Source organism: Chelonoidis abingdonii, chromosome 5 (assembly GCF_003597395.2).
Source record: "Chelonoidis abingdonii isolate Lonesome George chromosome 5, CheloAbing_2.0, whole genome shotgun sequence".
NCBI lineage: Eukaryota > Metazoa > Chordata > Testudines > Testudinidae > Chelonoidis > Chelonoidis abingdonii.
The window spans coordinates 46,513,502-46,529,811 of NC_133773.1; the positions used below are offsets into that span (position 1 = coordinate 46,513,502).

Sequence of the window (16,310 nt, forward strand, 5' to 3'; positions counted from 1 at the left end):
GAGCGGCCGGGTCGGCAGGGGTATATATGCGGTGCCGCCAAGGCGCCACGCCAGGGGGCGCCTGCCGACCCGCCGGGTGTTGCTAGGGGAAAAGTCTTCCGACGAACGTGCACGCGGCGCGCGCACACCTACTTGGAATGGATATGAGCAACACATCTCGAAGAACAACAGTTACAAAGGTGAGTAACCGTCTTTTCCCTTATTTATTTCAGATAGCCTCAGTCTACTCTTATGAATCTTGGTACAAAAAGCGTTAGTTGTGCTTACAAAAGGTTTCTGGGTCAAATTCAACTCACTACTTACATAAACAATGTCACGCAAGGAGTGGTGCTATTCTGGATGCTGACATGCATTAGGTGCATTGTGAGGCACACGGCTGAAGGCCATATGCTTCAGCTGCCTGAGTAGTTCAAGCAGCTAGTAAAACTGTGCTTTTAGCATGCTGTAATGTGTGATTTTAAGTATGCATTTGAAACAACTGGTTAATGAGTATGTGCACAGTCAAATTTCAGCAGTCAATCAGGATCCTTCTTGAAAAATGGCTATGGAAACCCCCCAACAGAACAAAGTAACTTTTTTCCATAAGGAGCATGAAATAATTGATTCTCCCAGCATCCCATTCCCGCTTTACCTGTTGCTGTAAATATCAGCATATGTGCAGGCGGTGACTTCATCACTTGAAGTGCCTGCTGAAAAGGAGAGCAAATGATAGTATGTTCTTCATATTGTTCCATGCAAAATATCAAACTAGTGGAGAGGCTGTTGGTTATTCCATTACCTTGCTTAAGGGTATGGATATAACGAATGGTGCTACAATCCCATTTTTTCAGGCTTCCATCTCTGCCACCAGTGATCAATCTAGAGACAAAAGATTTCACTGTAACTGTTAAGTACTTCTAAAAATATGGAACAATGCTTTGTATTAAGGGTCACGTAAGTCTACTCTACAATCAGAGGTGTGACTGCAGCATGTGTAGACATATCTGAGCTAGCTTTGACCTAGCTTGCTTGAATAAGAATACTAGAGAAGCCACAGCAGCACAGGCTGTAGAACATCATCCAGACACAGAGTATGTACTCAGAGAGCCTATTACACCTGAGGGAATTCTGCACCAAAAAAATAAAAATTCTGTGCACAATATTTTAAAATTCTGCAAAATTCACTGGGACGCAGATACAGCGGTGAGGCTGCACCTGACCCTGACACAGTGCAAAGCCTGGACCTTCCCAAGAAACCAGGTGTGGACAGAAAGCCTCAGCCCGGCAGGATCCAAGTGTGGAGGGGCTTAGTGGTGGGGGATCCACCTGTGGGGTGAGAAGGTTCTGTGTGGGAAAATCTAGGTGCGGGCAGTTCAGCTGTGGGGTCTGGGTGCAAGGGCAATGGGACTTTGCAGCAGGGGTCCAGGTGAAGGTGGTTGGGGCTCAGTGGGGGTTGGAGGTGTCTGGGTGTGGGGCGATGGGGCTCGGCGGGGGGGGGTGTCTAGGCATGGGGGGCTCATCAGGGGGGTCCAAGTGAAGGTGGTTGGGGCTCAGCAGGGGTTGGGAGCATCTGAGTGTGGGGGGGATGGGGCTCAGCGGGGGGTCTAGGCATGGAGGGGCTCATCGGGGGGTCCAGGTGCAAGGAGGGAGTGAGGCTCAGGAGGGGTGTCTGGGTATGGGGGTCCAGATGCACGGGGGTTCAGCAAATGGGGGCGCAGATCCCCACACAGTGAACCCTCCCCATATGGCTGAGGAGCGATGGGAGCAGGAAGTGGGGGCAGGGATGTGGAGCTTCCTGCAGCCGGGGGAGTTTTCTGGGGTGGGTCTGACCCGTCCCGGCCATGGCCATTTCTTTCAGGAGAAGAGCAAGTCCTGTCCTCCCCAGACCAGACAGGACAAGTAGCTGAACTTGGTGCAGGGTAGGAGCCACCAGCTAGGGTGTTTCCAGTCCCGGCCCTCCTTGCCCCCAGTGCTGATTTACCTCTCCGCGAGATGCTCCAGGCACCTGAAACAATGCACCCACACTGCTGGGGAGGGCGCATGACTGTTCTTGCATCTTCCCTTTTCTTACCCATCAAAAAGTTATTTTTCTGCAGGGAAGCAAAGAAATCTGCGGGGGACATGAATTCTGCACAACCACAGTGGTGCAGAATTCCCCCAGGAGTAGCCCATGCTGCTACTTAGGGATGTTTACATGTGCTGCAGTCATACCTCTGATTGCAGTGTACCCATACCATAAGCACACTATGGGTATATCTACACTACAGCTGAGAGTGAGCCTCCCAGTGCCAGTAGGCAGACAGACTAGCACTAGCAGGGCTCAAGTTAGCATGTTAAAAGATAGTGTGGACATTGTGGTTCAGGCTAGAGCTTGGGCTCTCCTGTCTACCTGACCTCATAGACTTGAGAGCTCCTGCATGACAGCACTTTTGACAAACAAAATAGTAAATATTATATAACCAAATATACTCCTCAAGCCATTTCCTCTCTGATATTTAGGGCCTCCAACTTTCAGATATCACTGCTGAAATTTGTTTGACCTTTCTTGACAAGCATTTAGAAAATCTGGAGTTGGTTCTTAGAGATTTTATCAACTTGATTTCTATCTGGCATCTGTTTGATCAACTGAATTACCCTTGATCTAAATCTTAAACTGAAATCAGTAGGCTTTCAGATAAGGGACCTCTGCATCCCCATTTGCCACTTAGCAATGAATCCTGTCCTTAATTACCAGAAAATGTGGTGTGTAAAGAAAGTCATTTCAAACTTATATCCAGACACAACAAAGCAAGAGAACAACCCATTCTTTGACAGTGTCACTTATCCTTTCAGATGTCTGGAAAAAAAATACTTTCAGAAAAAGGAAATAGGTTGGTAGGTACTTTATTAAAATTATCCACATTAAATGAAAAAATAAAAAAGAGAGAAACATGCTCCAGAAGCCACTCCGTAGTTCTTTAATGGAGAATGAGGTGAAGTTAAATTAGACAAAGGATACTGACATTTAAACCATAGCAACTGCAACTTCCAAATGCATAATTTGCAGCACAAGAATAAAGAGGGTTCCCCCTCATCATCCCATGTTTAAGAGCAACTTTTCCAACTCATTCTCATTTACAAGTTTTGAAGCACTTCTGCTAAGTTTGTAACTAAAAGTTAAGTTTCTAGAACTGCCTGTTGAGATGAATGGAAGTTAAATGCCATGGAATTACACTACGTTGTGCCATGAATTTTAAATGGTGGCAAACAGAACAATTGGACTTATAGAAAAGCAGAGGGCCAAAACTAGTGAAGCACGTGCCCTGTGGACTGCTCAAGTATCAGTAGAATGTGAGACTAATTATTTGGGGTTAAATTCCTCTTCCAGTTCTGGGTCTGGAACTCCACTGGAGACAACCAGTAACTGAGGGCAAGTGTAACTTATGGGCAAGTTTGGTCCATTGCAGATAGGAAAAAGGATAACTCTGGAATGATGAAACAGGAAGACAGGAAAGACAACAAAGTCCACCATTTATGTTATGGTAGTAGCTTTATCAACAGTGTGCTTACCAAAAGTGGACAGATCTCCATTTACCTCTTGCCACTGGTGTCTAGGGCCATGCAGGTCACAGCAGCATCTCCATGAGCTTCATAGACTTCAGTAACCAGTTGTCCATTTTGAAGATCCCACACTTTTACAGTCTGAAAGGAAACAGAAACAAACAGCAATGACTGATCTACTGCTGGAGACAGCTTGGCATTTCTTATTGTACTCACTCTTTTTAAAAAACATGTAAATACAGAATAGAAAAAAGTAGACTCAAAAGAGAATCAGTGACAAATTAGGATTGAAATAACTGGACCATAAAGGGGTTAAGTGGTCTTTCATTCACTGGGGCAGCGGCAACCGGGAGTGCTGTGAAGGCGGCAAGCGCAAACCTTTCTTGAGGGAAGTGCCTAGCATTATACAAAAAGCATTATTTCCCTTATGAACAGTCTCAGCAAAGAAGTTAAGCACTGAACAGACATGGATCCTCTCACACTCAGTGATGGTCCCTCTATAACAGGGTTAGGGCAAAGGGGCTGGGCAACATGGAGAAGCATGAAATGTGAGTGTCCATGCTTCCTCTGTTCTCTAGTGCTCAGCGAAACTTCATTGCACACATTGACTTTAGAGTTTGGATCAAGTCATGGATACAGAGAGAGCTAAATAAATAAAAAAATTAACATGCCAAATAAATGAATATCCCCATGTATCTCAACAGGAATTTAATGATAACCACATTCGTTATAAAAAGTACTCCATATTGACTGAACCTTTGGCAGGAGGAAGTTTAATACTAACACATGTTCACTGAGATCCCACAGTACTTAAAGATGCAAAATCTTATTAAACTCAATGAATGTTTTGCCTACTTAAGGACTGCACGACTGAGTCTAAGTGACTACATTACTAATAATTCTTTGCTTTTAGCTAAGTAAAAGTTAGCTGCTTTTCACTGATATTACAATTCTCATACTATTCAAAAATGGAAAATGTATGATTAAAAATACCATTGTAAATGTGATGCTTTAGCAGAACTTCATTTTGAGAGCTTAGTTCTCAAATTAAGCTCCAAAGATTAACTCATTCTGCCTGCTCTGCTTTCATCCTAGCCTTCACCGTGTGTTAATGACACTTACAGATCCTTCCGAGCAACTAACCACCTGCCGGAATGACTTGTTATACTGGCAGCAGAGGATTGGTTCATTATGGGACACACAAGAATTATTTAGCCGGTCTTCCCTGAAAAAAGGAAATAAAACAGAAAAGAAAGATGAATCAGAGGATGTGCTGACATGCTTGCTGAGTGCTTACATGGGACAACACCTACTAAATCTTGCACCCTTGAATACCTTTAAAGTCAAGGGCTGTCTACTCTGTAAGTCAGGAAAGGATTTGGCACTCATGAGCCAAAGCACTGGTAGGCAGAGGAAAACCTTACTATATCTATTTGTGTGTTCCGGTGGCATAACTGATTTTGCCTGTTTGTAAGTGTTTAGATTAATTGATTTTAATGTCAGAAGGAAAGATCATCTACCTCCTACGTAACAGATCACAGAATTCACCCAGTAACTTCTGCATCAAGTAAATAATGGCCGTTTGGGCTACAACATATTCTTTACAGAGAGATCTAGTTTTTTTTGTTGTTGTTTTTTTTTAAAGATTTCAAGTAATAGAAAATCCACCATTCACTAAGTAAGTTCTTCCAATGGTTAATTGTCCTCACTGTTAAAAACATTCATCTTATTTCTATTCTGAATTTGTCTGGCTTCATCGTACAGCCATTGGATCTTGTTATGTCTTTGTCTGTTAGGCTGAAGAACCTTCTACTATCTGAAATCTCTTCCTCATGCAGGTCTCTGATCAAGTCACCTATTAACCTTCTCTTGGATAAGGAGATTGAGCTTCTTAGGTGTATTGCTCTAGACCTCTAATCTTTCTTGTAGGTCTTTGACAAACTGGAAAGGGTTCAGAAATGTCCTTTTGGACGTGTTGACACTAGAATAGGTCACATTATTCCAGTAATAGTTTCACTCCAGCATTGCACAGTTCACATTCAGTTGCTTATGTACTATGAGCCCGTAAGTCCTTTTCAGTGTCACTGTATTCCAGGATACTATCTCTCATCTTGCAAGAGTGACCTACATTCTTTGTTTTTAGATGTATGACCTTGCATTTGGCTGCATTAAAATGCACGTGGTTCAAATGAGCCCACCTTTCCAAGCAATCTAGATAGGTCAGTTATACTGACCTATTCCCATCATTATTTCCATCTTAGACTACATGGAGCTCTCTCTTCTCAAAAAAAAAAAAAAAAAAAAAAAAAAAAAAAATTACGGAGGGGCAAAATAGGGCTCAACCAAGACTTAAGTGGCACATAGGCCTTGTGCTTGCTCTCTGCACAGGGGTAAATTACACCCAAAATATCCAGGGTTGCCTCCTGTATTTTTTTTTTTTATCATAACGCAGGCGTGTAGCAATATAAATGAAAGTCACTCATTGCAGTGTATTCTGGTGCCCCTAAAAAGAACATGGTCTATGGAAGGGCTGCCAGTTACAGCTACAGTATGACTGCCATTAACCCAGCCTCCAGTAGCAAAAGGAATTAATTTTAATGTGCATGCAATTTAAACTCTCCTTAAAGTTAACCTCTAAAGGCCTAGCTTCCTGAAGTGCTGAGCACCCACAACTCCAGCTAAAGCTCCTCCAGTATGTAGTGGTTTCTCCTGTACATAGAAGCTCAGAGATATAGTAAATACTGCAAGACTGTTCAGATTTTGTGATGAAAACAAGAACCATGACAATAATGTAGAAGGAGCTCCTACATGTAGAACAACTGCAGCATGCTACAGTCAGCTCCCCCACCTCCAGTTCAGACTCCAGTCCCCTCAGTTCATCCCTGCAGCATGTTAGTATCATAGGCTATTCTACAGCATATAGGCAGCTCTTCTTGACTTTGGACCAGTAAGTGTCAGAGAACATAGGAATTGCTATACTGGATCAGCCCCAAAGGTCCATCTGCTCCAGGATCCTGTTTTTGACAGTGGCAAACACCAGTTGCTCCAGAAGAAGATGCACGACACTGCATAGTAAACGGATGTGGGCTATTCTGTCACCCATGAAGGTCTCATTCTAAATCCTGGTAGTAAAGGATTGACTTAAGCATGAGGTTTTATATCCTTCCCAAAATCTTTTAGCATTAATTATAACAACTCTGGATATTCTTGTTATCCAAACAAACACTAGTCTCTTTTTGAATCTTGCTAAGTTTTTGGAAATGAGTCCCACAGTCTAATTATGCCTTGTATGAAAAAGAGTATTTCCTCTTGTCAGTGTTGAATTTGCCACCTTTCAATTTCACTGAATTCCTCTGGCGGTAGAGTGGTAACCTACTTCTGTTGGAAGTGTAGGAGAACAAGGCAATCTGCGGCAAGGTAGAGAGCTCTCAGCTCATTTGAGAAGTAACAAACTGCCATCTCTCCTCTGATCTGACTGGCTTTGGGAATCACAGTGAGGAGGCAGGACTGGTCTTCAATGTCCCACACCTTTCAGACACAGAAAGAGAGAGGTTAATATTCCTAACTTAGCCATTTCTAGGTATGCATGAAAACCAAACTCATGTGCAGTGATCAATTAGACATCAACATAAATACTGTGAAAGAGTTTCAAGTTACACCAGTATGAATCTCATTAACTGCATCAGTCTAGTTACTGGAGCACAAACCCTCATTGCAGACTCAGCAGCACACCTTGATCTGGTAACATATGAATATAAAGCCTTGCTTTATATGAGTGCCATGTCTACATCAGGGGTCTGTGCCACAATAGCTGTACTGACGGAGCTTAAAATTTCCTAACTAGACAGGGGCATTTTTAAAAAGTGATAGAGAAGTGAAGATTCAGTATTCCGCATTGCAGGGGACTGGATGGCTCTGGGTACTGGTAATGAGCTATGACATCTCTCACCTCCACATTGCTGGTTCAAAACTGGCCCAGCTTGGAAGTGACAGTTGTTACCATCTAGAGGCTGTTCAGCAGCCAGTGTGCAGAGAATTGGGAAATAATATTCTTCTTCGAGTGCTTGCTCATATCGATTCCAATTAGGTGTGCACGCGCCCCATGCACGTTCGCCAGAAGATTTGTACCCTAGCAACACTTAGTGGGTCAGCTGGGTGCCTCCTGGAGTGGCACCGCTATGGCGTTGGATTCATACCCCTGCTGACCGAACCGTCCCTCAGTTCCTTCTTACCGCCCCTGTCGGTCATTGGAACAGTGGAGTGCGGCTTAGCTGATCTCCACCTCCCTAGCTACTCGTAGTTCTCTAGTTATTTTTGTGTATATAGTTCAAAGTTATATAGTTATAGTTAATTTTTATCGTTCATAGTTAGTGTTATAGTTAAGAGGGGTTCGGGGATTAGCCCCTTCCCCGCACCTGGTACCGGGGCCCATGCCCGGTTCACCGGGTTTCAAACCATGCTCAGCCTGTCACAAGCCGATGCCGACAGGAGATACACACGACTCCTGTTTTAAGTGCCTCGGGGAATCTCACCTGGCAGATAAATGTCGCATTTGCAAGGCTCTTAAGCCGCGAACAAAAAAGGAGCGGGACTTTCGGCTAAAACAGCTCCTCATGGAGGCAGCTCTCACCCCTCCGCCTTCGGCACCGAGTGCTGGTCAATCGGCGGGCAGAAGCGCCTCCTCAGCACCGGACCGCACCGGTACTGCCAAGGCCACTCGGCACCAGCCATCACCGGCACCGAAGTCGACTCAGCACCACTTCCTCTTCCCAAGGTCGAGAAAGCCTAAGTCTCTTGCTGCTTCTGTGCCACCTGCACTGCAGCCAGAGAGCTTGTCTAAGTCGGATCGCCCGGCAACGACACCTGCCGTGGCACCGACGACGTCGACACCGTCGATTCTGGTCCCACAAGGGCCATCGAGTCCGGTGCCTGTCAGCTCCCCGGCGCGAGCTGTGGTTGAGCTTACTATTCCATTCACGCCGGCGACAGTCTCAACGGCGTGGGATCTGATTGCCATGACAGAGTTGATGCTGCCTCAACCCCCGGCACCGCCGGTGCAGGTAATACAGTCTATCAGCAAGCCTGCCTTGATAAGACCATCCTCTGTCAGCACAGTAGAGTGGCACTGTTCACGATCACAGTCTCGCAGATGTTCTAGGTCCTGTCGGCGCTCCCGGTCCCGACGCCACTCGCAGTCCCAGCACCGTTCTCCTCCTCGGTACCGGTCGCACTCGCGCCACCGTTCAATATCCCGTTCGCCGGCCCGTTATTCTCGGTGCTGCTCCAGCTCCCAGCACCGCTCCAGGCACTGTGACTCCCATAGCCACTCCCGACGTCGAGCCTCGAGATCTCGGTCGACCTCCCAGCACCGCTCTAGTTGCAGGTCCCAATCTCGTTCCCAGTACCGGTATGCCTCCCGGTACTGGTCCCCGGTGCCCAGTAGTGCAAGATCCGCTAGAGACAGAGACTCTGCCCAGGGCTTTTCAGCCCTCCATGGTCATCCAGACACGCATCAGTGTCATCCCACGCGGACAGCTCTTATGCACAGGACCGTGATTTCATTGTGCCCACCAGAGTCTTCCAAGAGACCCAGGCCCAGGCCCAAGGCCCCCATCAGTGGTCTTTCTGGACACCTTGGGCGTACCACCAGGCCCAAGGTGTACCAGTAGTTTAGTTCCATCCCACTCTGTCCCATCAGAGCACGAGTGCCAGAGGCGACAGTTAGCCATCCTCCTCTGACTGCTACGGAGGAAGCCCCAGTTCACCCACCGGACTCCCAGGTTCCACTGGAGCAGGAGGTCGCCCAAGAGCAAGAGGCCACACAGGACCCGCTCGTCCCCAGCATCTTCTCTTCCTCTTCTCCAGATGAGGCAGTGGCAGGAACATCCTCCTCGGGCCCTCCTCCAGTTGACCTGAGAGCCCATCAGGACCTCCTGAGGAGGGTAGCACTCAATATGAACCTCCAGGTGGAGGAAGTCCAGAGGTAGAGGACCCGGTAGTGGACACTGTGTCGGCAGATGCCCCCACCAGAGTGGCCCTACCGTTTATTCGGACCATCCAGGCCAATGCCAATACTATATGGCAGTCTCCAGCCTCTATCCCTCCTGCAGCCAGGGGAGTCGAGTAAATATATGGTGCCCTCTAAAGGGTACGAGTACTTGTATGTCCATCCTCCTCCCTGCTCACTAGTCGTCCAGTCCGTTAATGAGAGGGAATGCCATGGCCAGCAGGCGCCAGCCCCGAAATCGAAGGAGGCTAGGCGAATGGACCTACTCGGCCGCAAAGTGTACTCGGCAGGGCCCTACAGCTCCGGGTGGCAAATCAACAAGCCTTGCTTAGCCGCTATAATTATAACACCTGGGTGGCGGTGGGTAAGTTTACGGAGCTTCTCTCCCTCAAGACTCCCGCCAAGAGTTCGCTGCCCTCTTGGAGGAAGGGAAAAAGGTGGCCAGAACTTCCCTCCAGGCCTCGTTGGATGCAGCAGACTCAGCAGCCAGGACTCTGGCCTCGGGTGTTGCCATGAGGCGCATCTCATGGCTTCAGGTTTCAAGCCTCCCACCGGAGCTGCAGTATACCATTCAGGACTTGCCATTTGATGGTAAAGGCCTCTTCTCGGAGAAAGACTGACCCCAGGCTGCAAAGCCTGAAGGACAACAGGGTCATAATGCGCTCTCTCTCATACGCCGTGCAACGCAGGCCTGCCGGTTGACCCAACCAGCCATACGCGCCTTTCCGTCCCCAGCACTCACCCTCACCCCATACTCTGTGCCTAAACAAAGACAGGACTTTTGGCAGGCGGCGCGGCCGAGGTGGTCAGCAGATGACCATCAGGACCCCAAGGGGGCCAAAAAAGTCAAGGTCCCTCGAAACACCAAACCACCAGGGACCAAAGACGAACTTTTTGAAGGTGCGCCCCGAGAGGACGGCGGCGTACCAGTTACAGGCCAGGATCCCTTCTCCTCCCTTCTCCAACCGTCTCTCCTACTTCCTCCCGGCGTGGTCCCAGTTAACTTCAGATCGCTGGTCCTACGCACGGTGGAGTATGGGTACCACCTCCAATTTATTTCAACCCCGCCCTCCCACCCTCCAACCCTGTCCCTCTTCAGGGACCCCTCTCACGAGCAATTCCTCTTACAAGAGGCGACGCTCCTCGCCATGGGAGCTATAGAGGAGGTACCAATGGACGAAAGGGGCAAGGGGTTTTACTCCCGTTATTTCCTAATCCCCAAGTCGAAGGGAGGTCTCAGACCTATCCTAGACCTGCGAGGACTCAACCAGTTTATGATAAAGTTGAAGTTCCGCATGGTATCCCTGGGGACCATTATCCCGTCCTTGGATCCTGGAGACTGGTATGCCGCCCTCGATATGAAGGACGCGTACTTTCACATCGCCATTTTTCCTCCACACAGGAGATACCTCCGCTTTGTAGCCAACTGTCAGCACTTCCAGTTTACGGTCCTGCCGTTTGGCCTTTCTACAGCCCAAAGGGTATTTACAAAGTGTATGGCCGTAGTCGCCGCCTACCTCCGCCGACGTCGGATACACATTTTTCCGTATCTGGACGATTGGCTCATCCGAGGGGCCTCCGAGACACAAGTCACTCAGCATGTGGGGCATCGTCAAGGACCTATTCACACGTCTAGGCCTGATGATCAATATAGAAAAATCCACTCTGGTTCCCACGCAGAGGTTAGACTTCATAGGAGCTATCCTGGACTCCAATCTAGCCAGAGCCTGCTTACCACAGCCGCGGTTTCAGGCATGGCAACAATCATCCGAGGTCTACAGAATTTCCCGACGACCTCGGCTCGCACTTGTCTCGGTCTCCTGGGTCACATGGCTGCCTGCACGTTTGTAACCAAATACGCCAGACTCCGCCTCCGTCCTCTCCAAGTTTGGCTCAACTCGGTATACCGCCCAGCAGATGTTAGACCATTGCTGAAGCATGTGACATTGACATAGTCATCCAGTGCCAGTGACTTGTTAGAAATGGATCCTCAGCCTTAGGAAACTATCATCAAAGTCTGCAATCTCTTGGGATGTCATAACTAAAGGATGGCAAAAATGAAACAGCTTGCCGAAGTATGACAATATCATGCATCCTTCCCACTGCAAGGGACAAGCCAAATTCTGCCCTTAGATGTGCATGAAGTTTTCACTGAAGACAATGGGAAAGGAATGAGTTAAATTTTATGTAAAAGCAGCAAAGAATCCTGTGGCACCTTACAGACTAACAGACGTTTTGGATCATGAGCTTTCGTGGGTGAATACCCACTTCGTCAGATGAATGTCTGAATTGAATTCAGACATTCATCTGACGAAGTGGGTATTCACCCACGAAAGCTCATGATCCAAAACGTCTGTTAGTCTATAAGGTGCCACAGGATTCTCTGCTGCATCCAACTCTGGGACTTTTGCATAGCCCACTCGATAGACCTGGTAGTGTCCTTTCTACCAGGAGTTCGGAACACTCTGGCAGACCGACTCAGCAGGTCCTTCCTGTCTCATGAGTGGTCGATCCACCCAGATGTTATTCATTCTGTTTTCTGGAAGTGGGGATTTCCCCACACAGACCTGTTCGCTTCCCGCGCGAACAAGAAATGCCAGATGTTCTGCTCCTTCCAAGGTCTCTCCCTGGGATCGATCTCGGACGCTTTCCTGATACCGTGGAAGAGCCAGCTGCTTTATGCCTTCCCACCGTTCCCGCTGGTTCACAAGGTCCTGCTAAAACTCCGCAGGCACAGAGCGTGCCTAATCATGATCACTCCAGCATGGCCCAGGCAGCACTGGTACACCACGTTGCTTGACCTGTCGATAGCCAACCCAATTACCCTGCCACTCCACCCAGACCTCATAACTGAGGACTACGGCAGGCTTCGCCACCCAGACCTGCAGGCCCTTCACCTTACGGTATGGCTGCTGTGTGGCTAAACCAGTCAGAGTTACGTTGCTGTGCATCAGTACGACAAGTTCTCCTGGGCAGCAGGAAATCTTCCACCTGGTCAACGTATCTGCCCAAGTGGAAGCGTTTCTCCTGCTGGTGCGAAACACATAATCTTACTCCCACTGAGGTCTCGATTCCCTCTATTTTGGACTACCTTTGGTCTCTCAAACAGCAGGGCCTAGCAGTATCATCACTGAGGGTACACTTGGCAGCCATCTTTACCTTCCACCCAGGGGAAGATGGCCGTTCCGTGTTCTCACACCCTACTGTTTCGAGGTTCCTCTAGGGCTTGGAGCGCTTATACCCCCAAGTATGCTGCCCAGCCCCGACCTGGGACCTCAATCTGGTTTTAACCAGGCTTATGTCTCCCCCATTCGAGCCATTAGCAACCTGCTCACTACTCTACCTGTCTTGGAAGGCAGCTTTCCTCGTAGCCATTACATTGGTCAGACGAGTCTCCGAGCTTAGGGCTCTTACGGTGGATTCGCCGTACACTGTGTTCCACAGGGACAAGGTGCAGTTGCAGTCACACCCGGCTTTCCTCCCTAAGGTGGTTTCGGCCTTTCATGTTAACCAGGACATCTTTCTCCCGGTCTTCTTCCCGAAGCCACACTCAATGCGACAGGAGCAACAACTGCACTCCCTGGATGTCCACAGAGCGCTCGCATTTTATATTAAGCGGCCAAAACTCTTTTGTAAAACTCCCCAACTCTTTGTCACAATATCAGACCGAATGAAAGGCTTACCTGTTTCCTCTCAGAGGATCTCATCTTGGGTGATGGTGTGCATCTGCACTTGTTAAGATTTGGCTCATATTTCCCCAAGCCACATCACCGCGCATTCTACCAGGGCTCAGGCTCCATCTGCCGCCTTCCTGGCTCGTGTACCTATCTGGGACATATGTCACGCAGCTACCTGCTCTTCAGTCCACATCTTTGCTTCACATTATGCTCTGGTTCAACAGTCCAGAGACGATGCAGCATTTGGCTCAGCAGTTTTGCATTCTGCAACATCTCACTCCGACCCCACAGCCTACATAAGGCTTGGGAATCACCTAATTGGAATGGATATGAGCAAGCACTCGAAAAAGAAAAGATGGTTACTCACCTTTGTAACTGTTGTTCTTCGAGATGTGTTGCTCATATCCATTCCAAACCCGCCCTCCTTCCCCACTGTCGGAGTAGCCGGCAAGAAGGAACTGTGGGGCAGTTGGGTTGGCAGGGGTATATATCCAACGCCATAGCGGCGCCACTCCAGGGGGCGCCCAGCCGACCCACCAAATGTTGCTAGGGTAAAAATCTTCCGGCGAACATGCATGCAGCGCGCGTACACCTAATTGGAATGGATATGAGCAACACATCTCGAAGAACAACAGTTACAAAGGTGAGTAACCGTCTTTTTTTCAGTCACTTACAGAAATATGCCACAGACTAGCTGGCCCTTGCTTGTGACTAGCAGCTTGCCTCTAGCTGATGGCACTAATTATCATTAAGTTGCCAATACAGCTGTGAAAGAGTTGGGAGAAGACTGTATAAGCAGAGAGGTAAAGTTGGGGGAAACAGACTGCTGAGGAGGTAGGAGAATGCATTGGATGGAGGGTCAGGCTCCTGTTGGCGCGCACCCTGAGACAGGGATCTCCCAGCTCCTGGTCAGTGCTAGAGGAAGCTGACAACATCCTTGGGGAAGGGAGGCAGCGAGGGAGAGCTTGCTAACACAAGAAGCAACATAGGAAGAATTCTGCAGGAGCAGGTTAGGCTACTGTGGGGGGCCTTGAGGTAAGGTCAGTAAAAGCATTTTAATAGAGCCTGAGAGGGGCAGAATATTTAGCAGTTCAGCAAAGAAGCAAAAAGCCGGAGCCTGAGAACCAAAGGAAGGCTGTTTTAAGCACAGGCTGCAGGGAAGCAGCAAAAAAAAGGGGTGATAGGTAGGAAACAGCAGCATGTCTCTCAGCAGCATGTCTGAAGAAGCTGACCCAGCTGCTTAATACAGCTGGAAGGGAACCCAGAGTAGGGGATGGGGCTGAGTTCCCCTATCAGCCCCTAAGGAAGGGGGATGTACGTATGGTGATCAGATGTCTTGATTTTATAGTGACAGTCCCAATATTTGGGGCTTTTTCTTATATAGGTGCCTAATACCCCCTCCTCCTCCCCTGTCCTGATTTTTCACACTTGCTATCTGGTCATCCTAGATATAAGCCCAACTGCAGGAGTAGATTAGGTGCCCATGGAGGAGGCCCTGGAGTGGGGGTGGGGGCAGTAAGAACACTTCAGTATAACCCAAGAGGAGCCAAAGAATTATTTGGATGTTTAGCTTAGACTTTCAGTGGGACCTTTTGTTACCCCCAAAGGAGACTGAGTTTTGTGACTTGGCCAGAGGGCCAAGCCACTGATGGCTTGGTGAGATGCTAGAAAGGAGGGCCGTTCGCAGCATCACACCTTGACAAAAGGGTGATGAATACGCTACCTTACAAAATAAAACTTCTCACATGTTCACAGTTTGTGGGGGCTGGAAGAAAGGGACAGGAATATATCAAGTGAAAACATCAGCCTTGATTAATGGGATCAAATTCTTCTCTCAGTTGCTACTGCCTAATTTGAGAGAGGTCAAGAGCAAAATTGGGCCATACTCTATAACATCTATTGTCAAAGCCACATGAGGCAGGCAGATGCAATTCAACCAAACAAACTAATGATATAGTTAGTATAAGACTAAAAGTCATACTAAGATGGAAGAGACCCAGGTGGTGAGTAATCTAAAGTCAATATATGTCTTACAAAAAGGACATCATATTAGAGATTTTTTCCCACCTGCTGAACATCTTTCTATCCTAAGTATTTAGGGTTCAACATTGAAAGGTGTTGAAGAGTCTTCAACTACCACTTAAGCCAGGGTGATAGGTGACCGGCAGACATTGCTGATTTGGTTGACTTAGTGTACCCTTGCTACACATACGCACATCATTTGAAAACTTACTATGTTTATGTTTAGATGAGGTCTGATATGGAGCTGTCAAGTGATGCCATTACCATAGAAATGGGGATAAACAATGACACCATCAACATGCTAAAATGACCAGTCTGAAATATTTGCATGTGTTAGTTGATGACTATTTCAGAACAAAGTTGGATTTTTCTGATCTCAAAGCATCACTGCAACAATCTAATAATAAATGAAATGTAATAGTATTGGTGACATTTCTAGTCATCATCATCTTCTTCTTCTTCATCATTCTGATCTCTGAGAGCGCGAGAGTTACCATAGTATTTATTGCCTTGGCAAATAACAGTTCTGTGCAGGGAATATTGTTCCAACTACAGACAAAGATGATTGTGCACCCATCCCTACTAGTATAGGCACAAATAACTTATTGTAGAAGGTCAGATGGCATTGAGCACTAGAAGAATACAGGAAGTAGTTCATCCTCCAATTTTTTCTATCCATGTTGCAAGGGTGATCCAGTATCTTCTTTATCTATGTGAGAAGGCATCCAAATCTTTGTTTGCCAAGATGCAATTTTGACATGTTCTTCATGTCGTGCTGGAAGTTTGCCCAGTGACTTGTCCTTTTTGATGGCTAGATTGAGGCCCAAGCAATTCAGGTCTCCCTGGGTCTATTCTTCTTTTTTGCTCTGGTCATACAGCATTGCTACCAACCTCCGAGCTGCAGAAGTTGCAGCTTGTCTGTCACTCTCCCCCAATCTGGCAAGATCTCTGAAGTGGTAAATTCCCTTTGTTTTCACATCTTCCCCTCCCCACCACCATCCAGTACCAAACAGAGATGATACAATCATATGGTGCTAATGTGTGTACTCCAACAGTGTACTGCAGCACACTGCTGAAATCAGGAG

The 16,310-nt window shown here is 47.5% G+C and overlaps 1 protein-coding gene across 6 annotated transcripts in view; it reads right to left on the minus strand.

Annotated features, from left to right (window-relative positions):
• LOC116839819 (cilia- and flagella-associated protein 337-like) overlaps positions 1-16,310 on the minus strand; it is a 72,952-nt gene that overhangs the window by 23,413 nt on the left and 33,229 nt on the right. For 5 of the 6 annotated variants that reach the window (XM_075066267.1, XM_075066266.1, XM_032806021.2 and 2 more), the window contains 5 exons: positions 6,896-7,047; positions 4,642-4,744; positions 3,554-3,660; positions 779-858; positions 632-689 (listed from right to left, as the gene is read on the minus strand). In XM_075066267.1, the coding sequence (XP_074922368.1) occupies positions 632-689; positions 779-858; positions 3,554-3,660; positions 4,642-4,744; positions 6,896-7,047 (500 nt within the window). The remainder of the gene's footprint in view (positions 1-631; positions 690-778; positions 859-3,553; positions 3,661-4,641; positions 4,745-6,895; positions 7,048-16,310) is intronic. The other variant, XM_075066264.1, reaches the window with a different exon arrangement.